Source organism: Ambystoma mexicanum, chromosome 10 (genome assembly GCF_040938575.1).
Source record: "Ambystoma mexicanum isolate Mex_15411 chromosome 10, UKY_AmexF1_1, whole genome shotgun sequence".
NCBI classification, from domain to species: domain Eukaryota; kingdom Metazoa; phylum Chordata; class Amphibia; order Caudata; family Ambystomatidae; genus Ambystoma; species Ambystoma mexicanum.
The window spans coordinates 1,027,291,834-1,027,317,178 of record NC_090932.1 but is presented as its reverse complement, the minus strand read 5'-3'; the positions used below and the strand labels follow the sequence as shown (position 1 = coordinate 1,027,317,178).

The 25,345-nt window shown below is 50.9% G+C and overlaps 1 protein-coding gene across 3 annotated transcripts in view; it reads right to left on the bottom strand.

Moving 5' to 3' along the window:
• The window catches only part of CAPN10 (calpain 10), a 431,781-nt gene that overhangs the window by 199,300 nt on the left and 207,136 nt on the right, over positions 1 to 25,345 (bottom strand). For all 3 annotated transcript variants that reach the window (XM_069618844.1, XM_069618843.1, XM_069618842.1), the window contains exon 6: positions 22,855 to 23,021. In XM_069618844.1, coding sequence (XP_069474945.1) covers positions 22,855 to 23,021 — 167 coding nt within the window. The remainder of the gene's footprint in view (positions 1 to 22,854; positions 23,022 to 25,345) is intronic.

Here is a 25,345-nt window from a genome sequence, read left to right as displayed (position 1 = left end):
GGCAGTATGACCAAGTGAAGAGCCGCAGAGGGGTAGGCGGGAGGGTTCGCATGTGAATCCATGCCAGACCCATGCTGGAGAACAACAGTTACAGGTAAGTAACTTGTTCCTTCTCCAGCATGGGGTCTGGCATGGATTCACATGCTCATGAATAAAGAATACATAGCAGTACACACATGCACAACCACGGGAGGTGGCAAAGGCTCAACATTAAGCATCACATCAACTCAACATTAAGCATCTTACCTCCTCACCAGGCTCACCTCAGGCGAACAGGTTGCGCAGCACTGCTTGGCCGACCCTGGACTCCTCCCTGGAATCCCGGTCGACGCAGTAGAATTTCGTGAAGGTGTGCGTCGACCTCCACGTAGCAGCCCTGCATATGTCCAGCAGGGGCACACCAGATAGGAACGCCGTGGTAGCTGCGATCGCTCTGGTGGAATGGGCTCTCGGACGGCCAGGCAGCGGTCGGTTTGCCAACCGGTGACAGCACATGATACAGCCGGAGAGCCATCTGGAGATGGAAGCCTTCGAGAGAGCCTTCCCCTGATTGACAGGTCCAAAGTTCACAAAGAGTTGTGACGTCTTCCGAAAACCCTTCGTGCGGTCCACGTAGAACTTCAGCGCTCTAGCTACATCCAGCGAGTGCAAAGTCCTCTCAGCCGGCGACGAAGGCGACGGGAAGAACACAGGTAACACCAAGGGTTCGTTGAGATGGAAGTCCGACGGTACCTTGGGCATGAAGGAGGGGTGCGTCCTGAGCACTACCCTCGTGTCGTGGAAAATCAAGTACGGGGCCTTGCAGGAAAGGGCCTGGATCTCTCCCACTCGTCGTGCGGAGGTGATGGCCACAAGAAAAGCTGTTTTCCACGATAGAAACTTCAACGGGGCCGAGTGCAGAGGCTCGAACGGAGGTCCCATGAGCTTGGTCAGCACCACGTTGAGCTCCCACGCCGGGGCCGGAGCCTTCACCGGCGGGAACGATCTGAACAGTCCCTTCATGAACTCTTTCACCAGACGATGAGACCACAAGGACGCCCGCCCCGTGGTTCTGGTGTATCGGGAGATCGCAGCAAGATGAATCTTGATGGACGCGTGTGCCAGACCAGCTTTGGCCAGCGTCAGCAGGTACGGCAGTACTTGGGGAGCCGTAATCCGTAGAGGGTTAATCTTCTGTGCGTGGCACCAGACAGAGAACCTCTTCCATTTGTGTCCATAGCATTTAAGAGTCGAGGACGCCCTGGCCTTTGCAAGAACCTCTCTGCAATCGGCCGGTATGTCGTATCCTCCAAACTCTAGCGCTGCAGGAGCCAGGCCTGCAAGTTCAGCGACTTCGGGTCGTGGTGGAGGATGGCGCCCCCTTCCCTGGAGAGTAGATCCGCGTCCGCCGGCAGCTTGATCGGCGGGGACGCTGACAAGTCCAGAAGGTCCGGGAACCATATCTGCCTCGGCCACGCAGGTGCGACGAGGATCATCCTGCACCGTGACCTCTTGAGCTGGTTGACGAGCCGGATTAGCAGAGGCAAGGGAGGGAACGCGTAGAGGAACAGGCCCTCCCAGGGGAACGAGAAAGCATCGCCCATGCTCCTCGTCTGGGGAAACCTGCTGGCGAACCTCCGGCACTTGGTGTTCGTCGCCGTCGCGAACAGGTTGATCTGGGGTGTGCCCCACCGTCGGAAGAGGCGATCCACCAGATCCTGCCGTAGTTCCCACTCGTGGCACGAGCGCAGCTCCCTGCTGAGTGAGTCGGCGATGGTGTTTTTTATCCCTGCCAGATGAAACGGCACCAGAAAAATCCCTTGGGCGACGGCCCAATGCCACAGGTCCTGCGCCTCCTTGGACAGCGCTGGGGACCTGGTTCCGCCCTGTTTCCTGATGTAAAACATGGTGGTGGTGTTGTCGGTGAAGATCCTCACCACCTTGCCCTTGAGGGACGGAAGGAAGGACCTGAGGGCCCAAAACACTGCACGGAGCTCCAGGACGTTGATATGCAGGGACTTCTCCGTCGGGAGCCAGAGTCCCCTTGCGTGCAGATTTTCGGTGTGCGCTCCCCACCCTTCCAGGGAGGCATCCGTGGTCACAGTCTCCTGGTGGGCTGGGGTCTGGAAGTCCATGCCCGCCGTCAGATGCGCGCGGGTGCCCCACCACCGTATCGCTCGTCGGAAACTCTCGTCGAGCTTGATCCTTTCCTCGAAGCTGCCCGTCGTCTGGATCCAGCGCGCATCCAGGAATTCTTGCAACGGGCGCATCCGGAGCCTGCACATGGGAATGAGGTAGATGCAGGAAGACATCATCCCGAGGAGGGACTTGATGGACCTCACTTTGGCCGCGTCGGCCACCAACATCCGCTGCACCTTGCCCAAGATGGTCCTGGTCCTCTCCTCCGACGGGGAGGCCAGAAGGGACACTGTGTCGAGCCTCGCTCCCAGAAACAGTGCGACTTGCGCGGGCACCAGGTGGGATTTGGCGTAGTTCACGGAGAATCCCAGGTCCGTGAGGAGTTGGACGGTCCTTGCCGTGTGGACCACGGCGAGCTCCCTCGTCTTGGCGCGGATGAGCCAGTCGTCCAGGTAGGGGTAGACGTGAATCCCCTCGCGGCGCAGCTGCGCCGCCACCGGTGCGAGGCACTTGGTGAATACCCTGGGTGCCGACCGTAGTCCGAAGGGAAGGGCTTTGAACTGGTAATGACGCCCTTGGACCACGAATCTGAGGAATTTTCGGTGCCCCTTTAGGATGGGAATGTGGAAGTAGGCATCCTCCAAATCCAACGACGATAGGAAGTCTCCCTCCTCCAGCTGACCCAGGACGTGCTGGAGGGTGACCATCCGGAACTTCTGCGCCTTGATGAACTTGTTCAGACGTCGCAGGTCTAGGATGGGGCGCCATCCTCCCGTCTTCTTCTTCACGAGGAAGTATCTCGAGTAGACTCCGGAGCCCCGAAGCCTCTTTGGGACGAGTTCGATGGCGCCCTTTCTGAGCATCGCCTTTACCTCCAGGAGAAGTTGAGGGACGTGAAGTTCTTTCCTGGCCACGGGGGGGACGCGCGGGCACCTTCTTTGAAACTCGAGCGCGTGGCCCCGGGCCAGGGCGTCCAGCACCCAACGGTCGGTGGAGATGGACTCCCACACGCTGACGAAGCCCGCCAGCCGGCCTCCCACCGGGGTGCTTCGGTGGGGGCCCGACCCCACGGCCGGTTCAATCCTGCTTGGACGCGGCCTTGCCGCCTTGACCTCCTTGGCGACGACGGCGGGGTCCGCTAGACTTGCCTCGTCCTCTGTAGGCCTCTTGCGACGACGAGCGGGCCGCTTGACGGTAGGAAGCGAAACCGCCGCCGGAACCTTTGGAGGCGCCCTTGCCTCCGCCGCTCCGAAAGGGCGTCCGTCGTTGCTGCAGGACTCCAAGGCCCGGGCCGTCTCAGTATCCGCCTTGATGGCCTGAAGGGAATCGTCCACTGTCTTCCCAAACAGGTTGTTCCCGTCGAAGGGCATGTCCAGGACTCTGGTCTGGACGTCCTGACGGAAATCTGTAGCTTTGAGCCATCCACGACGTCGAAGGCAAACGCCGTTGCCCAGCTGGCGGAACCCAGTGTCGGCGATGTCCGTCGCCACGGTGATGGCGTGGTCCGAGGCCACCTCACCTTCCTGCAGGATCTCCAGGGCCTCCGCCCTCTTGTCGTCCGGCAGAAAATCCAGCAGGGGAGCTATCTTGTACCAGAGCTCCCTGTCGTAGCGGGCCACGATAGCCAAGGCGTTGGCCGCTTTAATCGTCGTCGCTGCCGACGAGATGACTCTACGTCCCATAGCATCCAATTTCTTTCCCTCGCCGTCCGGCGGGGAAGTCGATGTGGAGGCCGCACCCCCCCCCCGCTTTCTTCCTGGCTGCCGCGGAGACGACGGAATCCGGGGTAGGCTGCGCCCGGAGGCATAGGGGGGCCGTGTCCGGGACCCGGTACTTTTTCTCGTACCGGTCTCTTCTAGCTGGCGTCGTGGAAGGGTTCTTGAGGAGGGAAAGGCCCTCATCCCAAATGTCGTCCAATAGAGGCACTGCGAGGACCGTCTTCCTCTTGGCCTCGCGCCGCTGATAAAGGAAGCCTTCCTTTTTCTTCTCCTCAGGGCAGAGTTGGAAAAGCTCGGAAGCCCTGGAGATCATGGAGTGGAAAGATCCGATCTCGTCGGGCGGAGAAGCCCTGGTGGGAGGCGACGACGGAAAATCCTCGTCGTATGACTCGTCGTCCGTACCCGTCGCTGCCGTGTCAGTCCCCGTATCATCCCCTCGGGTGGACGGGGAGGAGGGCTGGACGGGGCGCGACGGTTGAAAAGGAGGTGGTGGATGGATCCTTCTTTTCTTGGTAGGGGGAACACCAGAAGGTCCCGGTTCTGGATCCCCCGACGGGAGAGGTTCCTCCGTCGGTAACGGTAGCCTCGTCCTTATCTCGGAGCATAAGGACTGTATGGCCAACAAAATGGCCGCCGAGTTGTCTTGCGGCGCTGGCAGAGGGGAGTCCGACGGGCGAGCAGGGGCCCCGTCGGTATCCTCGACGATGTCGTCGTCGTCACCTGCGTCGGGGTCCATTCCGACGGGCTGGCCTTCTTCCACGCCTAGGCCGTGGCTTAAGACCTCGATCAGCTCCTCTTCTGAGGTTGAGGCCGAATCTACGACGACGCCCTGCCCCCCCTTCTTCTTCCCCACGGAGGGTTTCACGGGGGTCCTATCGATGGGCACAAAAGAAGACTCCCTCCGAGGAGGCAGGGAGATTCTGGGCCCTGAGGTCGCCACCACTGGTGCAGCCACCACAGGCTGAGCCAGGGCCGCCGCGACCGTTTCGATAGAGGGCTTGGTCGGATGGATCAAGGCCTTCACCACCTTAGGTGCGCTCACCGCCTTATCCTTGAGGGAGGGGGCACTGCCACGCTCCTCCTCTGCCTTAAAGCTCGACCGGGGCCTCTCCAGGAGCTTCGCCGGGTGCTCGGCCTTCCTCTTACCCGACCCAAGAGCGTTGGCTCGTGGCTGATGGTGCCGGGGAGGGTGCGCCCTGCCTGGCGCCCGTAGAGCCCGACCGTTCGGCGCTCCCGGTGCCAGCGGACTCGCGGTGCTTGGCCTTATGTTGGGCCCCCGTCGCCGGGGCGCCCTCAAAGGTCTTAGAAGACCGCTCGGATTTCTTCTTCTTCTCGCCAGACGGGCTCTTACCCTCCAGCCAGTTGGCGAGACGTTGATGGCGGTCCTTCATGGTCCGTTCCGACATGTTGCCGCAAAACGCACAGTCCTTCTCCACGTGCGTCTTGTCCTCATGAAGGCAGTAAAGGCAGAAAGAGTGTTCGTCCTCCTAAAAGACGTTCTGCAGCTGGCATCCAGGGCAGACCCTGAACAGCTTTCCGGGCGTCGAGCTTCCCTTCTCCTGGGCCATCTCCGAGACCGGGCCTGAGAAGCTTCTGGAGTCCTCCGAAGCGTAGCTCGACGAAATCTTCACCCTTGAGGGGCACAGATGAATCCGACACGGGTCCCCGTTGATCGGATGTAGGATCGGTGGAGCTTGAGGCTCTTTTGACCGAAAGAATCGAAGTTTTTTGTGAAAAAGCGCGAAAAAAAGCACTAACGCTCGAGAGCAATAGCACGAGGATCCCAACACATGAACGTGCGGTAAAAATCTGAAGATGGCTGCCAGAGGCGGTGCTTAGGTAGAGGGCAGTCATTGGCTGTGGTCAGTATGACGCAGAGACCAGTGATTGGTCATTACTACGAAAGACAGATCAGAAACGAAACTGATACTGGTTTTTTCTTTACCGAGGATTCCCAGCCTGACGACGGGGAATATTCATGAGCATGTGAATCCATGCCAGACCCCATGCTGGAGAAAAGGGAGTATAATCCTCTGCTGAGGGGGACCCATCTAGCCATCTTAAAAAGGAAAGAAGGACCATCGTAGGGTCCTTTCCTACAATGGTCCTTCTTTCCTTTTTAAGATAGCTTGATGGAGATCCTCCACCGAGACTCCTCCACCGGGAGGAAGCAACTAGCGGACATGCGTGAGAAGCACAGAGAGCTGAACACAGAGGAGAGCTAGGGAAGAAAACCCCAAAAGAGCCACTTGTGAGCGGTGGCGTGACCCAAGAGAGTTGGACTGTGCAGTCTGGCAATGACATTGAGACTGCTGTGATGCTGGCCCCCAAGATGAGAGGCGGACTGACTCCAGAATCCAGCCTGAAAAAGCAAAGCTATAAGGCATTCAACTCAGAAAGCGTTCAATCCGCTTGACCTACGATTAAATCTGCTAAGACAACTACAATGACAATGCCGTCACTGCCGCAATCTAATGCGCTAGAACAAAGTGAAATTGATGACCTAACCACAATGAAAGCTCCTGAGCCGCCAAGCTCACCCTATTGCAATGGAAGCAAGCAAAACTCTGGTATGCACTTCGGTGGAGCGTGTATTTGCAATCCATAGCCCCACTGTTGGACCTGAACCCATGCAAGTAGCCCTCAGGTAGGTGAATGTACTACTTTTGACGATCTCGAACGTAAGCGCTGCACTCTGGCGGTCCGTTTATCAAGCCACATCGCAGACCCAAAAGGTCAGATGGCATCCCATCAAAAAGACAAATGCCCCCAAAGAACAGCGGCAACTACAGTGACATCATCCACAACCAATAAGCTTTGGGCTAGCCCTCCATCTACGATCATAGCAATGACGGCACCGAAGTTTGCTTTGGCTGCCCTCAGGTCTAACAATTTCACAGATTATTCACAATTAAATAAATCTCCAATAACCATGGACGTGAACAGGGTGCCAAGCAACACGCCCTTCAGACATGACACTGAGACAAAGCCACTTTAGAAGTACTGGCAAAAATTACACATATCGCCCCCATATTGAGAGTGCTCTGACAGCATTCATCCATAATGATCAACAAAGAGGGCCATCCTGTGCCTGTGATCAGGACTCTGTTTTTTATCAAAAGAATCTGGACCCGGTCACACATTTAGCTTGCTGCAAAATAACATAATGGCTGCGCTAACAATCTCAATGACACTTTTTACTAAATTATACAAATCTCTAAATGACACACTTAAAGACCAGGTGACTCTTCTTGCTATGACCATACGAAATTGGTCTTGCTAGAAACATTTGTTGCCAAAGTTCACAATAGATTGGACAAGGAAGCTGAAGGTTCCATAATGTGGCAAAATAGGTTTTACAAGAAGAGTGTGATACATCAACCCAGATGACTGCCTTGTTGGAAAATTGCAAATGGATGAGACACCAGTGCCTAGACCAAAAAATGACTAATCTACCATCAGAACCGCAAGACCAAATCCCTCTGCAAACACACGACAAAAGACCCAGTTTTAAAGCAGTTTGCTGGCCATGACTCTTATACTAACAAAAAGCGAACAGATTCCATCGTCAGGCGAAACTCTACATCCGAGCCGATAACTAGCCAAAACAGCATTCAGTCTTGAATTGAGTTGGAGGAAGAGGATTGCTACCCTAATGACACTCGAAATAGCAACGTGGAGAAACAGGTTGCGCCCTTATCGGTAGTCGTTGAGACCAGATCTACGGCTGTAACTATTTTGAAGATACCGGCTGTTCTAGCGGCATCTACTAGAAATGTGCGACCACCTAATAAACCCATACATAAACAGTTGGCAATATTTGACAAAAAGACCAAAGAAAAAACTGTTCAACCACAAAATAACGCTGGTCATCAACAGCAAAAGAAATCCAAAAACCAACAATCCTCAAAAAACTAATGGAAGTCTAATGGTTCCCGAGCGTTTCTAAGGAACATTAGGCTTCTGCAAGAAATTAAATCCTCAGATTCCAGACTGAAGAAGACGGATAGAGGGATAATGATTGTGACATTTATTAATAAAAAGAATTTGCGGCGAACAATGAAAAAATACAAACACAAATAAATGGAACAGACGAGGAATATGCCCGAAGTCAGGAAGCACACAGCTCATTACTAGACAGCACGCTAGTGCATGAGGAAATCAAAGCCCTGCTTGATGAAATAACAGGCTACGAGGATCAAAATAAATCAGACAGTGTCAAGGAAGTGGGCATAGTGTTACCCAATCGCCAGTCATCAATAGTAATGCAAAAAAAAACACTACCTTTAACGGAAAGCTCAGGAGAAGCAATGAGATCTATGGCTGTACAAGCATTGATTACCAGCTTTTAGACACTTGAACAGAAGCAAAACGCTTCATTAAAGAAGGCCAGTTATGTGAGAAACCTGAAGGTGTCTCCCTAGCTAGTCCCCGAGGATCTGTCATCCTGGTGGCCAGGACACGCCCCTCGCTTTTGGATCCAGTTCCTGGGGGTTGGCCAGTGAGGGAGGATCACCTGGATGGGAGGTCCTCGGGGAGTGGGACACCGATGGGTGAGACGCGGTATACCCCTACTTTCAACACCTTTTCCCCATCCTCTCACGGAGGAAATTCCAAACCACTGCCCCCCTTTCTATTCCTAACACTTTCGCACAACACAAAGGACAACAGACTAACACCAGAGCCATGTACCTGACATGTCCCAATACAAGGGTCAGGCAAAATCAGGCAATTGATCAGAATCACACACACTTGACAGCCCTTTCCCTTCCCCACAGGGATAAAAGGTGGAGCCAGAGAGCACAGTACGAGCAAGGCAAGCACAGTAGACAGCATGACGAGACGGCTACCACGCTGCAGTTCAAGAGAAGGAGAAAGGCAGCAGGAATCGAGAGGGTGGCGAGGAGAGAAGTGACCTTGCCCTTTTCGTCCCAGACCCGCAGATCCTTCAGAGAAGAGAGCCTAAGACCACGAACAATAGCACAAGTGTCCTGCAGCAGATGTCAAAGGTACACAGGGCAAACCTATGCCGCTGAACAGGACCGAGGGAAGCTCCTGCGTCCGTGGTATCAGCCTTGACTCCAGAGAGGCAACAGCCAAGCAGTTCATCACAGCACGTGAGTCGAGGGGAGAATCAATAAGAACCGGACTGTGTTGAATGAGAAGCGCAAAGTGGCAAGTTTGAACCAAGTAAAAAGGTGGAAGGGGAGACCAGCTGCAAAGGGAAACCGGCACCATGTGGGTGCTAACTCGAGAGACTCTGGTCGAGCCCCATATGAGAGAAACTACAGATACCAGGAGGCCGTAGGCGGCCAGTGAAATAGGTCAAAGTGGTCATACAGAGGGTCAAGCAAAATTCCAGTACAATCAAAAGACTTTGATCTATAAGCAGTGTGAGAGAAAGGGAAGTAAATCCTGCAGTAAACACTGAGAAACCAAGGGAATTGAATCCCGCTAAAGTCAAGAGCGGTCCGAGTTCGACCGAGGGAGATCCATGGGTGAAGCCGCACCCAAGAACTAAAGTCAAGAAGGGTCAATGCCCAGAAAAGGGGCACCTAGGGGTGAACCCATCACCTAGTGGACATTGCGAACAAACGTTCATTTGTTATTTGAACATATCAGGTCCTGAAGGCAAGAGACTTTCTAAGGAAACAAGACGTGGCCATCAACGGTCCTGAGAACTGCCCATTGGTACTGTTGCCTCATGCTGGGGAAGCCCGAGACTGTACTGTGCTCCAAGCTCGGCATGCCTCTCATCCAGGATCTCTGCCACCTCAATTGTACAGAGAGGGAGTCTCCCTGACTCCAGGAGGTATGCAGACCAGCTCTGCTACCGGAGACCTTTCGAGTGCTCCCGCCACAATCTGTTTCTGCTGCAACGACTCTGAAAATCGTAGATGCTTCGGCACGCGTCTCCATGGCTTCATCTCCGGCTTCTCCTACAAGAATTCCACAGGCGATCTCTTCAGCCTCACCTGAGTGGATCATTTATACCACCCTACGGTCCTCAGATGCAGGCAATGTTCCTTTACTGCATAACTGTTTTGGCACTCAGCATCCCTCTTCCTCGTCCCAGCACCAGAGTGGTGTTTGTGTATGTATGAGTTAATAAAGAAAGGATGGCTCTGAGTTGTCTCTTCCTTGTCTCAGTCCCTGACTCGTGTGTATTGGGAGATGGTTTTCTGGGAAAATAGGGAAGGGATTAGTAATACCCTGCAAAGGCCCGGTGGATATTTGACTCCTTACAAAAGGGAAATGGGGGATACCGTGTCTCACCCAATGGTGCCCAATCCCCACTCCCCAAGTCTCCTCCACCCAGATGATGCTCGTGTATCCACCCCCAGGAACAGGATCCAAAAGCGACGACCTTTGCCTGGCCACCAGGGAGGAGGATATATTGAGGAAAGAAGTGAGGACGCCCTCTGATTCCTCACAGGGCTTACAGACAATCCCTGGGACTTGCTCTGCATATTCCAGGAATGGAGCCCATATATTGTGAAATGTACCCATCAACTCAGGCTTGTAGCCGTGATTTCTTTCCGCCACTACCGTCTCCCAACATTTAATCCACCACATTGTAATCGTAGGTCCATCACGATTTTTCCACAGTACAGCCAATGTGATTTCTGCTGCTGTTAGAAGGTGGATTGTCAGTGTTGCTATTGAGCCAGCGCTTTCTCCTGTGTCCCTCGATAATACAATACCCGGGTGCCATGGGCTGTTGAATCCAGTAATATTCCTCACCTGCGCTAGAACTTCCTGCCAAAAAGGTCAGGGTTTACCACAGGACCACCATACATGAAAGAAGGAATCCACTATTGAGCAACCTCTACAGCATAGCAGATAATGGGAGGGGTTGATTTTGTGTAGCTTTTCTGGGGTGATATACCATCTGTAACAGATCTTTGACATGTATCCCTTATTCGTTATCCTTCTGGAGCTCCCAAATGTTTGCGTCCAGATCAGATTCTACCTGTCCATCTCCAGCTCTTTCCCCAAACCTTATTCCCATTTTTCCATGTAGCCCTCCTTGCTCGATGGGTCAAATCTATCCAATAATTTGTACAGGGTTGAAATGTTCCCATAGGGTGCATTCAACATTAGGGTTAATTCCAATGCAGTGGGTTCCCTACATGCATGTGTTTTGGTGTGTGGGTGAGACATCAAGTGCCTCAGTTGGGCATTGCAGAAGTGCTCTGTTTCCTGAACTCAGAAATAGACCTGTTAGAACACTTTTCTATGGAAAAAGCAGAAAGCTAGTGTACAGATCAAACTCGTCATTTTAATTGGGAATGGACTACACCAATTAAATACTTTCAGAGACAGTTAGCTGCCACCCTTTTAGCAATAAAAACATTATGTTTGTAACCCGATGTGGAGTTCTATGCATTAGTACTTATTGAAGGCCTTGTTATGAGTTTGGTGGTAATTTAGCAGTAACTCCACTGACTTCCTGCCAAACTCACTTTCAGTTACTGCCACTTGGTCCTGTGGCATTACCACAGGCAGCGTAATTCCCCATTTGTGGAGTCATTGGGACTCCATGGGGATGTTGTCGGAAATGCCACCAGCGGTTATTCTGCCTTTTTTTTGGTACCTTATAGTGGCGGATATACCTCAAGCAAGATGCTGGAAGAAAATCCTCCACTTGAAGATGAAACCTGTAGTTCAGCGGCGTGGTAAAAACAACAGTAATTCTGTTTAATCAAAACCTGTCAGTAACAGAATTACCACCCGTTTTTAGCCACACTGCTGAACTTGTAATGAGGCCCTGAGTGTCTATATCACTAGAGCTGAGGAGCTCATGGATATGCAGTTTCTCTCCTCATGTGCAATCTGGCATTGTGAGGTGCAAAATTAATTTTGAAGATGCATAGAATTGGATATGCCAGTTTTGTGAATTTATAAAGTAGTTTAAAAAGGTAAGCACAGTTAAATAGCTCTCACATTTAACAATAAAAAACGAATGGCAACAGAATGAAAGATGAAAAGGTCAACAAACAGGACTGGTGGGAGGCCAGTTTAGTTTTCTGATGTATAGTGTAATTGACAGAAAAAATAATGGTTGCTTACTAATCTAAACATCCCTGTTGAGTGTTTATCAGGAGTGTCGTGCCGAGGCTGAACGTCAGAAATCCATTACATGTTAAAGTGAGTTCAGGGATGGGCAACCAAAATAAAGATTCATGTAGAGTTTAGACTTTAGGTCCAGTAAGGAGAGTCTCAAGGCCATTGATGTTTATGTTTAGGTTTATGTTTATGTTGCTTGTAACATGCTGAAAGCCTGCGGGCATCAGGGCACGAAGAAACCCAGAAGGTCAAAACATAAAGTCAAGCTGACAATTGTAGCGTGGGGCTATCTGACCTTTATCTATAGGGGTGGTTTAGGGAAACAGGTGAGTTTTCTATAATTTCCTGAAACGCTGATAATTTTCCTCATGCCCGAGAGTGGCAGAAGCTTGTTCCAATGTTGTGCTGCCCGCACTGGGAAAGACCTACCCCGCCCTGTAGCGCGATTTGCGCATGGTACATTAAGCAGGCCTAAATCGGCTGATCTTAGAAGTCGCCGGGGGGTGTAGATGGAAAATTGTTTTTTGAAATAACTAGGTGCATCGCCAAATAAGCACCTGTGGACTATTGTCATAGACTTAAATATGACTCTGTCTTCAACTTTAAGCCAATGTAAGGATTTTCTTCCTGTCGTGGTGTGCTCTCTGTTTTTAATTCCCTTTACTATGCGACCTGCATCATTTTCCATTAGTTGGCATCTTTCAATTTCTCTCTTAGTAGCTCCGAGCAGCAAGGCGTTGCCATAGCCCAATCGTGACAATATAATCGCCCTAGCGATAGTAGGTGTATTTTCCTCATTGATGAATGGTCTAATAGGCCTCAGTAGGCAGGTAATTAAACTGTACCTCTGACCCTACTGAGGCTTCAACCATCATCCCGAGTGTTTTAACTTGAGACATAACAGGGATATTAGCCTCTTTGATAGTGAAAGCTTTGTATTCCTCAGCAAGTTTGGATCTGGCCTGTCGTGTTCTGAATATCATTATTTCGGTCATGGTGTTATTCAAACACATCCAGTGTTGTTGCATCCAGCGGTCTATAATGTTATAGACCTCTGTTATTTTTGCACTGTCCATAGAGTGGTCGCATTTTAGTTTGAATATTAGTTGTGAATCATCGGCGTAATTCTTAAAGAATACGCCGATGTTTTCTAATAAATCGCAGAGGCTTATCATATAGAGTTTAAATAATAGAGAGGATAAGCTAGCTCCCTGGGGAACTCTGAAAATAATGGGAGCCGCCTCAGACAGTTTATCCCCCCCCCAGCGTACTATGGCTCACCGATCCTACAAAAAAGAGGCCAACGATGCCAGGGCAACTGGAGAGCAATCAGCTATTTTATCCAGCGCATGTTGTAATAGCTGGTGATCCACCAGGTCAAACGCTGCACTGAGATTGAGTAGCATTAGAATCCCAGTTTTGCCTCGGTCAACCAATTCCAGCATGTGATTGTGATTCTGTAAGTTTAACATGCCCGTTTCGGTGCTGTGGGCAGCCCTAAAACCTGATTGCTGTTCATGTAGAGTTCCTAGGACTTCAACATGCTTCTGAAGTTGATTGGTTGCTATCTTATGAAGAATCTTCTGAATTAAATTGGAATGTGTGATTGGTCGTAGGTTACCTGGGTCCTTTAGATCCAGACTTGCTTTTTTGATCAGTGGTGTTATAGTCACATCTTTAATATCCCTTGGCACGATACCCTCAGTAAACCATGCATTAATTATCCTGGTCAGAACTGGAGAAAATAATTCTTTGCTATCTAAAATCATTTTTGTCGGCAGAATGTTCTCTATGCACGACGTGGGTTTCATTTTGGCTAGTACTAAGCAAAGTTCTTCCTCTGAAATAGGAGAGAAACTAAAACTGTCTCTTTCTTCCAGTTTGGGAGTGTCCACTAAATCCGCTGTCTTGTCTGCAGCTTCTTTGGCGATGATATTATTTCTGGCTTTCTGAATCTTAGCTGCGAAAGCCTCTTGTACAACATCACAATCTTCCTTTGTAGGTGCAAAAGGAGGTGTGAGCGACTTTGGTTTTTCTATGCCCTTGAGCATCTCAAAGATTTTGCTAGTGGCATTTGGAGCTGCTGCTATTTCCTTGTTGTAGTAGTTCTACTTTGCTTCTCTAACTCCTTTCCTGTACTTTTGATTTAGGCATTTCCAATTGTCTTTATTTTGAAATTTTGGATTATGTCGCCATATCCTTTCCTTTCCGTGATGTGTGCTCTGTCTTGTACCAAAATGGTTACTTTGCTTTTGTCAAAGTTTCTCATTCTGTAGCCAGACTGAGCCCAGCCATGTATGAAGAAATGCGATAAAAGGAACAAGTTACTTACCTGAAACTGTTGTTCTCCAGCATGGGTCTGGCATGGATTCACATGCTCATGAATATTCCCCGTCGTCAGGCCGGGAATCCTCGGTATAGAAAAAATCAGTATCAGTTTTGTTTCTGATCTGTCTTTCTCAGTAGTAACCAATCACTGGTCTCTGGGTCATACTGCCCCCAGCCAATGACTGCCCTCTCCCTAAATCCCACCCCTGGCAGCCATCCTCAGATTTGGTAGCACGTGAAGTGGCAGTATGACCAAGTGAAGAGCCACAGAGGGGTAGGCGGGGTGGTTCGCATCTGAATCCATGCCAGACCCATGCTGGAGAACAACAGTTACAGGTAAGTAACTTGTTCCTTCTCCAGCATGGAGTCTGGCATGGATTCACATGCTCATGAATATAAGAATACATAGCAGTATACACATGCACAACCACGGGAGGTGGCACAAGGCTCAATATCAAGCAATACAACAACTCAACATTAAGCAACTCTTACCTCCTCACCAGGCTCACCTTAGGCGAACAGGTTGCGCAGCACTGCCTGGCCGACTCTGGACTCCTCCCTGGAATCCCGATCGACGCAGTAGAATCTCGTGAAGGTGTGCGTCGACCTCCACGTAGCAGCCCTGCAGATGTCGAGCAGGGGCACACCAGACAGGAACGCCGTAGTAGCAGCGATCGCTCTGGTCGAATGGGCTCTCGGACGGCCGGGCAGCGGTCGGTTTGCCAACCGGTGACAGTGCATGATGCAGCCGGAGAGCCATCTGGAAATGGAAGTCTTCGAGAGAGCCTTCCCTTGATTCACAGGTCCAAAGTTCACAAACAGCTGTGATGTCTTTCAGAAACTCTTCGTGCGGTCCACGTAGAACTTCAGCGCTCTAGCTACATCTAGCGAGTGCAGAGTCCTCTCAGCCGGCGACGAAGGCGACGGGAAGAAAACTGGCAACACCAAGGGCTCGTTGAGGTGGAAGTCCGACGGCACCTTGGGCATGAAGGAGGGGTGCGTCCTCAGCACCACCCTCGTGTCGTGAAAAGTCAAGTATGGAGGCTTGCAAGACAGGGCCTGGATCTCTCCCACTCGTCGTGCAGAGGTGATGGCCACGAGGAATGCTGTCTTCCACGACAGAAACTTCAACGGCACTGAATGCATAGGCTCGAATGGGGCCCCCATGAGCCTAGTTAGTACCACGTTGAGCTCCCACGCCGGGGCAGGGGCCTTCACCGGCAGGAATGATCGGAACAGTCCTTTCATAAATTCCTTCACCAGACGATGAGACCACAAGGACGCCCGTCCTGTAGTTCTGGTGTAACGTGAGTCGGCAGCCAGATGTACCTTGATGGAAGCGTGAGATAGGCCAGCCTTGGCCAAAGACAGTAGGTACAGCAATACTTGAGGGGCCGTAATCCGCAGAGGGTTAATCTTCTGTGCCCAGCACCAGACAGAGAACCTCTTCCATTTGTGTCCGTAGCACTTGAGATTTGAGGATGCCCTGGCCTTTGCAAGAACCTCTCTGGATGTCGTATCCTCCAAACTCTAGTGCTGCAGGAGCCAGGCCTGCAAGTTCAGCGACTCTGGTTCGTGATGAAGAATGGCGCCTCCTTCTCTGGAGAGAAGATCCGCGTCCGTCGGCAGCTTGACTGGTGTGGACGCTGACAAGTCCAGAAGGTCCGGGAATCCAGATCTGCCTCGGCCACGCTGGTGCGACGAGGATCATCCTGCACCGGGACCTCTTGAGCTGGTTGACGAGCCGGAGTAGCAACGGCAACAGCGGGAATGCATAAAGGAACAGGCCGTCCCAAGGGAACGAGAAAGCATCCCCCATGCTCCTCGGCTGGGGGAACCTGCTGGCAAACCTCTGGCACTTGGAGTTCATCGCCATCGCGAACAGGTCTATTTGGGGTTTGCCCCATCGCCGGAAGAGTTGATCCACTTGATCCTGGCGTAGTTCCCACTCGCGGCACGAGCGCCGCTCCCTGCTGAGTGAGTCGACAATAGTGTTTTTTATCCCTGCTAGATGAAAGGGTACCAGGAACATCCGCTGGGCAACGGCCCAGTGCCACAGGTCCTGTGCTTCTTTGGACAGGGCTGGGGATCTGGTTCCTGCCTGCTTCCTGATGTAGAACATTGTGGTGGTGTTGTCGGTGAAGATCCTCACCACTTTGCCCTTGAGGGACGGGAGGAAAGACTTGAGAGCCCAGAACACCGCCCAGAGCTCCAGTATGTTGATGTGGAGCGGCCTCTCCTCCGGGAGCCATAGGCCTCTCGCGTGAAGATCCCCGGTGTGCACTCCCCATCCTTCCAGGGAGGCATCCGTCATCACCGTCATCTGATATGCTGGGGTCTGAAAGTCTGTGCCCGCCGCGAGATGCGCGCGCGTGCCCCCCCATCGAACAGCTTGGCAGAATACTTTGTTGAGCAAGTTCTTGTCCTCGAAGCTGCCCGTCGCTTGTATCCAACGGGCATCGAGAAACTCATGTAAAGGACGCATCAGAAGCCTGCACAGGTGCACCAGATAGATGCAGGAGGACATCATCCCGAGAAGGGATTTGACGGACCTCACTCTGGCCACGTCCGTGGCCAGCAGACTCTGTACCTTGCCCAGGATGGCCTTCGTTCTTTCTTCCGACGGCGAGGCCAATCGCGCCACTGTATCAAGCTTGGCTCCCAGAAACAGTGCGACCTGCGACGGGACCAGGTGGGATTTGGGGAAGTTGATGGAGAATCCCAGGTCCGTGAGCAGCTGGACGGTCTTCGCCGTGTGTTCGACGGCGAGCTCCCTTGTTGTTGCCCGGATGAGCCAATCGTCCAGGCAGGGGTAAACGTGGATCCCCTGCAGGTGCAGCCGCGCTGTCACCGGTGCTAGGCACTTGGTGAACACCCTGGGAGCCGACTGGGAGGGCCTTGAACTGGTAGTGCCAACGACGATAGGAAGTCGCCTTCCTCCAGCTGTCCCAGCACGTGCTGGAGGGTGACCATCCGGAACTTCTGTGCCTTGATGTACTTGCTCAGTCGACGCAGGTCCAGGATGGGGTGCCATCCGCCCGTCTTCTTTCCGACGAGGAAGTATCTTGAGTAAACTCCGGAGCCCCCGAAGCCTCTTTGGTACGAGCTCGATGGCACCTTTTTTGAGCATCGCCTTTACTTCCAACAGTAGTTGAGGGACGTGGTTTTCCTTCCTGGCCACTGGTGGAATGCGGGACACTTCTTTAGGAATTCGAGTGTGTGCCCCTGGGCCAGGGCATCGAACACCCAACGGTCGGTGGAGATGGATTTCCACACGCTGACGAACCTCGTCAGCCGGCCTCCCACCGGGATGCTTAGGTGGGGGTACGACACCACGGCCGGTTCAGTCTTGCTTTGCCGCCGCCTTGCCACCTTGGCGACGACAGCGAGGTCCTCCGGACTTGCCTCGTCCCCTGTAGGCTTCTTGCGACGAGGAGCGGGCCGCTGGAGCCGCCGCTGAATCCCTTGGAGGCACCTGGCTTGCCTCCGGAGTTCCGAAAGGGCGGACGTCGTTGTTGTAGCACTCGCAAGGCCCGAGCCGTCTCTGTGTCGGTCTTGATGGCCTGAAGGGACTCATCCACTGTCTTCCCAAACAGGTTGTTCCCGTCAAAGGGCATGTCCAAAACCTTGGCCTGTACATCCTGGTGGAAATCCGTCGCCTTGAGCCACCCCTGCCGTCGAAGGCAAACACTGTTGCCCAATTGGCGGAAACCGGTGTCAGCAATGTCCGCGGCCACTGTTATGGCGTGGTCAGACGCCACCTCACCCTTCTGCAGGATTGCCAGGGCCTCTGCCCTCTTATCGTCTGGGAGGAAGGCCAACAGGGGGGCAATCTTGCACCACAACTCCCTGTCGTAGCGGGCCACGATCGCTAGGGCATTGGCCCTCTTAATCGTCGTTGCCGACGAGAAGACTTGTCGTCCCATGGTATCCAGCTTCTTTCCCTCGCCGTCCAGCGGGGAAGTAGAGGTTGAGGCAGATACCCCCTCTGCCCCCGCTTTCTTCTTGGCCGCTGCTGAAACAACCGAATCTGGGGTCGGTTGCGCTCTAAAGCACAAAGGGGAGGCGTCAGGGACCCGGTACTTCTTCTCGTACCGGTCCCCCTTAGCAGGTGTTGTGAACGGGTTCTTGAGGAGGGCAAGTCCCTCATCCCAGATGTCATCCAACAACGGCACTGCGAGGACCATTTTCCTTTTGGCCTCACGCCGTTGGTAAAGGAAGCCTTCCTTCTTCTTCTCTTTGGGGCAGAGCTGAAAAAGCTTGGATGCCCTGGCGATCATGGCGTGAAACGTGCCAATTTCGTCGGGAGGAGACGCCCGAGGAATCAGCGACGGGAGATCAGTCCCGTCGTCACCACTGTTGTCATCTGTCCCCGTCGTGGCCGTATCCGACCCGTGTCCTCCCTCGGGGTCAGGGAAGGAGACAAAGGCTGAGAGGGCCGTGAGGGCTGAGAAGGCAGGGTTGGATGGATCCTTCTCCTCTTGTTAGGGGGGCTTCCCGACAGACTCGGCTCTGTCGGGTCGTCCGTTGGAGGCAAGGGCAACCTGGTCCTTATCTCCGTGCATAAGGCCTGGATTGCTGTCAAAATGGCCACCGAGTTGTCTTGTGGCCCGGGTTGCGACGGACGCGACGGTTGCTCCTCCTCCACCGGAGCCTCGTCGTCGTCAACCACGCTCTCATCGGCCCCCTCGTCGGGATCCCACCCGTGCAGACGGGCCTCCTCTATGACTTCGACCAGTTCCTCCTCTGAGGTTGTGTCCGTGTCCGTTAAGGCCACTGCCCCCCCTGGATAACATAGGATTGCCCCAACTAAGCGCAGAAGATAGGGAGATCCTTGAAGCTCCGATCATGCTGGAGGAATTAGAGGAAGTGGTGAAGCAACTACCCATGTGCAAAGCCCCAGGCACAGATGGGCTTCCTAGCGAGTTTTATAAAACATACAGACAAGAGATCCTCCCTCCGTTGCTGGCCATGCTGAACGAAGCATATGATAAGGGGAGACTGCCGGAATCCTTAAGAGAGGCGGTGATCATTCCCCTCCTTAAGCCAGGCAAGCCCGGCGTAGACTGTGGTTCATACAGACCATTGTCCATGCTGAACCAAGACAGCAAGATCCTTGTGGCAGTACTCGCGAACAGACTTAAGCCGATGATAAATAAACTAATACACCCAGATCAAACAGCCCCTCGTCGGGATCCCACCCGTGCAGACGGGCCTCCTCTATGACTTCGACCAGTTCCTCCTCGGAGGTTGTGTCCGTGTCCGTTAAGGCCACTGCCCCCCCTGGATGACATAGGATTGCCCCAACTAAGCGCAGAAGATAGGGAGATCCTTGAAGCTCCGATCATGCTGGAGGAATTAGAGGAAGTGGTGAAGCAACTACCCATGTGCAAAGCCCCAGGCACAGATGGGCTTCCTAGCGAGTTTTATAAAACATACAGACAAGAGATCCTCCCTCCGTTGCTGGCCATGCTGAACGAAGCATATGATAAGGGGAGACTGCTGGAATCCTTAAGAGAGGCGGTGATCATTCCCCTCCTTAAGCCAGGCAAGTCCGGCGTAGACTGTGGTTCATACAGACCATTGTCCATGCTGAACCAAGACAGCAAGATCCTTGTGGCAGTACTCGCGAACAGACTTAAGCCGATGATAAATAAACTAATACACCCAGACCAAACAGCGTATGTTCCGGGCAGAAGCATATGCGACAACCATAGGAGGCTCCACCACATAATAGAGCAGACAGAGGGGGATTCAGACGAAATACCAGTAGTATCATTGGATGCAGTCAAGGCATTTGACTCGGTCCGATGGCCATGGTTGAAGGCAGCTTTGAAGGGATACAGGACGGGGCTCGGGTACCTGAGCTGAGTGCAAATGTTGTACAGTTCCCCCACGGCCAGAGTAAGAATGGGTAAGATTACATCGGAGAGGTGGTAAGTAGAGGCACGAGGCAGGGCTGTCCATGGTTACCGATGCTGTATATACTTGCACTCGAGCCGCTAGCAATCTATCTCAGATAACAGTATAGTGAGATAGGGGTGCGTACCAAAGTGGGACCGCATCTAATATCATTATACGCAGACAATATGCTCATATACCTGCGCTACCCGGAGGAGAACCTGCAATACATCTTAGAAGTGATGGAACGGTATGCGGCCTTCTCCGGGATATTGTTTAACCCCAAAAATAAATCGAGCATGTTTCCCCTGGGCAGATACAAAGGGACCCTACAGACGAACCTGCCCACCCTGCAGATAGCATGGCAGACCGAAACTTTCAATTTTACCACACGGCAGTGGCAGAGCATAAATACAACACTGAGAAGGCAGTAGAGGGTATAAAAAATAACATGGCCTTTTGAGCTAGACTTCCCCTGGCTATGGTAGGAAGAGCAGCCCTGCTGAAAATGGTGGCCCTGCCCAGGCTACTGCACTTCTTCACAAACATTTCATACATGGTGCCAATGCGCTTCTTCACGATGCTGCATGGCCTGTGCAGGGGCTTCTTGTGGCACAACACAAGAAACAGGTAGCCCTGTGGAAACTACAAAATGCATATGATAGAGGGGGAATACATTTACCAGATTTCGAGTTATATCACCTGGCGGCGTAACTACAATACGTAGCCAGGTGGCTGGCGGAGGATGAGATGGCGGAATCCAGGTTGCTGAAGGAAGAGAGTGCCCCATACTTCTTACAAGAACTAATATGGCTACCCAAAACAGAAATGCGGGGGAGACCGAGATTGCTGACACTAGGCTGGGAGGTCTGGCACAAGGCGTGCCGAACCATGGGAGGCCAGGCTCCGTGCTCCCTGCAGGCACCACTGATGGCGCCGTGCGGAGCAGATGACCAACTAAGGAAAACGATCCGGAAATACTGGGAGCCAGTAGGCCTGGCCACCCTGGAGGACATCTGGCAGGAAGGGGTGGCCATGGATTTCCAAACAATGGTGGATGAAACCAGGGTACAGCTAGGACAGCATATCGCATATAACAGAATAGTCAAAAGAGTGAAGGAAACATGGTCCGAAATAGCGCTAGCAGAGCAGCCGGATATGGCTATCGAAACAATGTATTACATCTCGGAGGGGTGGCATGAGATAGCTAGGATATACGAATTAGCCATGTCGAGAGTGGGAAAAGAGCTGCTCGAACTAAGGCGGAATTGGGAGGAGGAGGCAGGAGAAGCAATGCAAGACGGGCAATGGGAGAGGGCTCAGAGATACCACAAGAAGGTGTAAAAAATGCCAGATTACAACAAATTCAACTGTATGTCACCCACAGAGCATATATGACCCCCCACAAATGATAGCGAAATTTGGAAATGCAGAGGCACAAAATTGCCCCAAGTGTGGAGAGAAGAGAGTTCGGGATGATCCACATGTTCTGGGCATGCCCGAAGGTCGGGAAGTTTTGGGGGGGAAATTAAACTCAAGCTGTCCGAGAAGGGGATTACATTAGATGTAGAATCCATTTGGGCATGCATGCTAGGGGGATTCACCATGCCACGTAACTTGAAACACGTATGTAAACTCAAAGACCTAGCATACATCCTGGGCAAGAGGAGAATCGCCATGAACTGGAAAGTCGCTCACAGACCTAGAGTGGAGAGATGGTGGGAGGACCTTCTCAAGAGGGCGGCCGCGGAGACAATGGCATGGTATGAGGCGGCCAGCAAGGGGGAAGGAGAAGAAGTAGGACCACTGATGGAATGGAGACAAATGATAGCCTCGCTACAAGGGAGCACCCAAAGTTACCCAGTGATGAGGACCCACCCGAGAACCAGGAGGAGATCTGATCCCGAGTAATAGAAACCGGAGGTACAAAGGAGAGTGCTTGAGTTTAAGGGGAAGGGAGGGGGGAAGACATTAAGAAGTGGGAACGTAATGCATACTGTGATATATAAGCAAATGTAAATGTCGGGAGTGTGAGTTATGTGTTGTTTGTTATAAAATTAATAAAAATATTTTTTAAAAAAAAGCTTTGTACACTGCTGATAAACCTTTCTGGCATGCGCTGGGGGTTTGTAGTATGGCATTCGAACTGCCAGCGGACTCTGTCAAATGCTTTTTTTGGCATCTAGAAATTGCAAAGTGAACAGAGGTCTTGACAGGGGTTTGAAATCCTCCTTCCCAAATATATTTAAACAAACAAATTATGAGTGGTAGAAAGTGTTGTTCAGATGTCTGACAGACTTCAATAGAGATGCTGTATCCTCCAGTAGCTTTGCCTTTAAACAAAGTTTTTGAGGCTACCCTAATTTCCTCTCCAATTATATTGTTTTACATTCCAAAATATGGCAAATGGGCCACCCTTTCCATAGTACAGTTGGGATCTGTCAATATTAGAACTTGAGCATCTATTATTGGCTTAATTTTGCTACATGTTTTCTGTGCTTAAGAGAGCTAGACATTTACTCACTCTGTCCGCCTCCACAGGTCTATTGATTCTGTTACCCTTCCAACATTTATGGGCTTACAAATCATACTTCTACTTTTCTGAACCTTAGTTCACAGCTCCTCCCAATGGAACCTTCAACATGCACAGAAACTGTTGGTATGTTTATAACAATTGGTCAATTACAGCTCTTGGATCATTTGCCTTTATAGTACATGCCTGTATGTAGACTCTGAATATGTCCAGCTTCACTCATGGGATATCCGACAGTAACCTCATCAAACCTTTGGAGAAACTCTGCTTTCTCCACCCAGAACTCCCCTTCTTGGACCTGGGACAGAAGATCAGAGGCATCCATCTTGTCAAGCTTGGTCCAGCCTTCACCGCTAAAAGACACAAGAGATGCATTCTTTTGATAGATAGAACAAGCTCACATTCTAGAAGGTAAATAAATTCAGTGACAGCAATAATGATTGAGAAACAATTTGCTTTATAAATACCCATATAAAGGATAACCTTCGTAGTCATAAAAACATATGCATCCTTGGTGCCATAAATAATGAATCATTCAGGATCATATTTGTCAAATAATCACAGTGAAATTGGTATAAAGAGAATTCTCTGCACGGTATTAATCAATGGGCCCAGCTTCTCTGTTAACGTGCCCAGAGAGACGACTATTTAAATTCATTCACAGTCATTTACAGTGCGCACCAGAGTGTTGGTGTACATAAATAGCATCAAGAAAACCCATCAACAGTTGGGCCTAATATCCGCCTGCACAGGAGGTTATACATTCGAACAGTTTGCATATTGACATGTATTTTAGAAATGGGTCCAACTTGCTTCTTTTACAACTCAGCCACCAGGCTTGTCTAAATGCAGGAGACAGCACTGCTACCCTTTTCGCAGACCCTTAGGTGACACTGTGGAGGAAAAATTATACAGATTAGGTATTCACCTATTGTTTCCGTATAGACTGAAATCAATTTAGGATAGCCATCCCTGTCATTTCCAATGAGTGAATACCTTACTGTTGCGATTAGAGACCACAATATAAATGGGAGGGAAGTCGCCCTCCCCAAATGATGTGAATACTTTACTTGCCTATGGTGGCAATGTTAATGCTCACCAAGGTAGCTGCAGTCTACCACACAACATACAAGACCACCCATAAACACACATCACACAAGGCAACCCCACAGTATAACAATGACACAGAGTTTACCCATTTGCTATTTTTTTGTATTTTTTTATTTTTATTTATTAACGTGTTTAATATGTTTTTCGCAAACTTTTACGTTACATGGCATTTCGAGATTTGCATGTTGGTAGTGATATTTCTTTGAAGCTCCAGTGTTCAATCGTTATTTATCGCTATTCTTTAGACATGATGGAGATCCAAAATTGGATGATGATGGTCATCAGTTTCCGATCAGTGCCAGATGTTATTAGGAGCCACATTTCTTTTTCTCCGCAGCCAGATCTCTGTGGGTTCATCATATTGGCAAACTGCTTCCTTCGTTCTGTCAGCATGGAACCTTGTAGGATAATATGGTGGATTGTTTCGGGTTGATCACCAATTATGCAAAATCTGCAAAAGTTTTCTTTGGTTTTTATCTGTTTGGTTTCCGCTAAATATTCTTTGGGTGGGAAGGATATTCAGACGTAGTCTGAGGTACAGGTCGCAAATTGATCTGCATTGATCTGTATGGTGGAAGTTCGTTGAGGGCTCTTGTTTCTATATCAGGAATTATGTTCATTTTGTATGCTGTTTTATCGTCGCTTGTCTTTATCCAATCGTTTTCTTTGATTTTCTGTTTGGCTTTCGAGGGTCTGTATGTTAGCATCTCAACAGAGATGTTGTTTTCATTCAGGATGCAGTGACAGGCTTTTTCCCATGATTCGAAGGTAGTTGGAATTTGGGTTGCCTTTCCTCGGGGAAAGCTCTTGATTGCCAGTGTTTCGTCGTTGCTAATAATCTTTCTATATACGTCCAGCTGTTTCCAGTTTTGGATTGAACTTCGTGATTGCAGTCCTAATTCGTGCCATATTCTCGGCATTGGGTACGATTTGGGCACACTTAGTATTTTCTGCCAGAAGAGGCCTTCTGCCATTGGACACATTTTGGGAGAGATGTTAATTAGTGTTTCACTCCCGTATAGGAGTATGGCGCCGACTTTCTGGTTGTAGAATGCTATCACAGGCTTCATGGTGAATTGGCCGAATTTCCGGTGGATAATCAGGCCTTGTCTGGCTAAGGTCAGGGCCTTGCATCTTAGGTGATTGAACCAGGACTGTTCCAAGCTAGATTGCGAAATCAAAACACCAAGATATTTGGTTTCCTTGACTGTCTCTAGTATATGTCCTGCTAGGTGGAATTGCAGGAGATAGTGTCGTTTTTTGGAACCGAAGCCGAGCGACATAGCTTGAGTTTCATCCGGATTAATTTCCAAGTTATTGCACTGTATGAAGTGTTCCAATTTGTTTAACCTTTTTTGGAGGCCGACCTTGGTTTTATCGAAGATTACAATATCGTCTGCATACAAAAGGTATGGTACAGGAGTTTTGTTTAGTTTTGGTGGGTTGGATGTTGGAATGTTTTGATTTCAGCGATGTCTAGCAAGTAGAAGTTAAAAACGGTTGCAGCCAACAGGCATCCTTGCTTGAGTCCCTTGTAGGTACAGATGAAAGAGGATCGGACTCCATC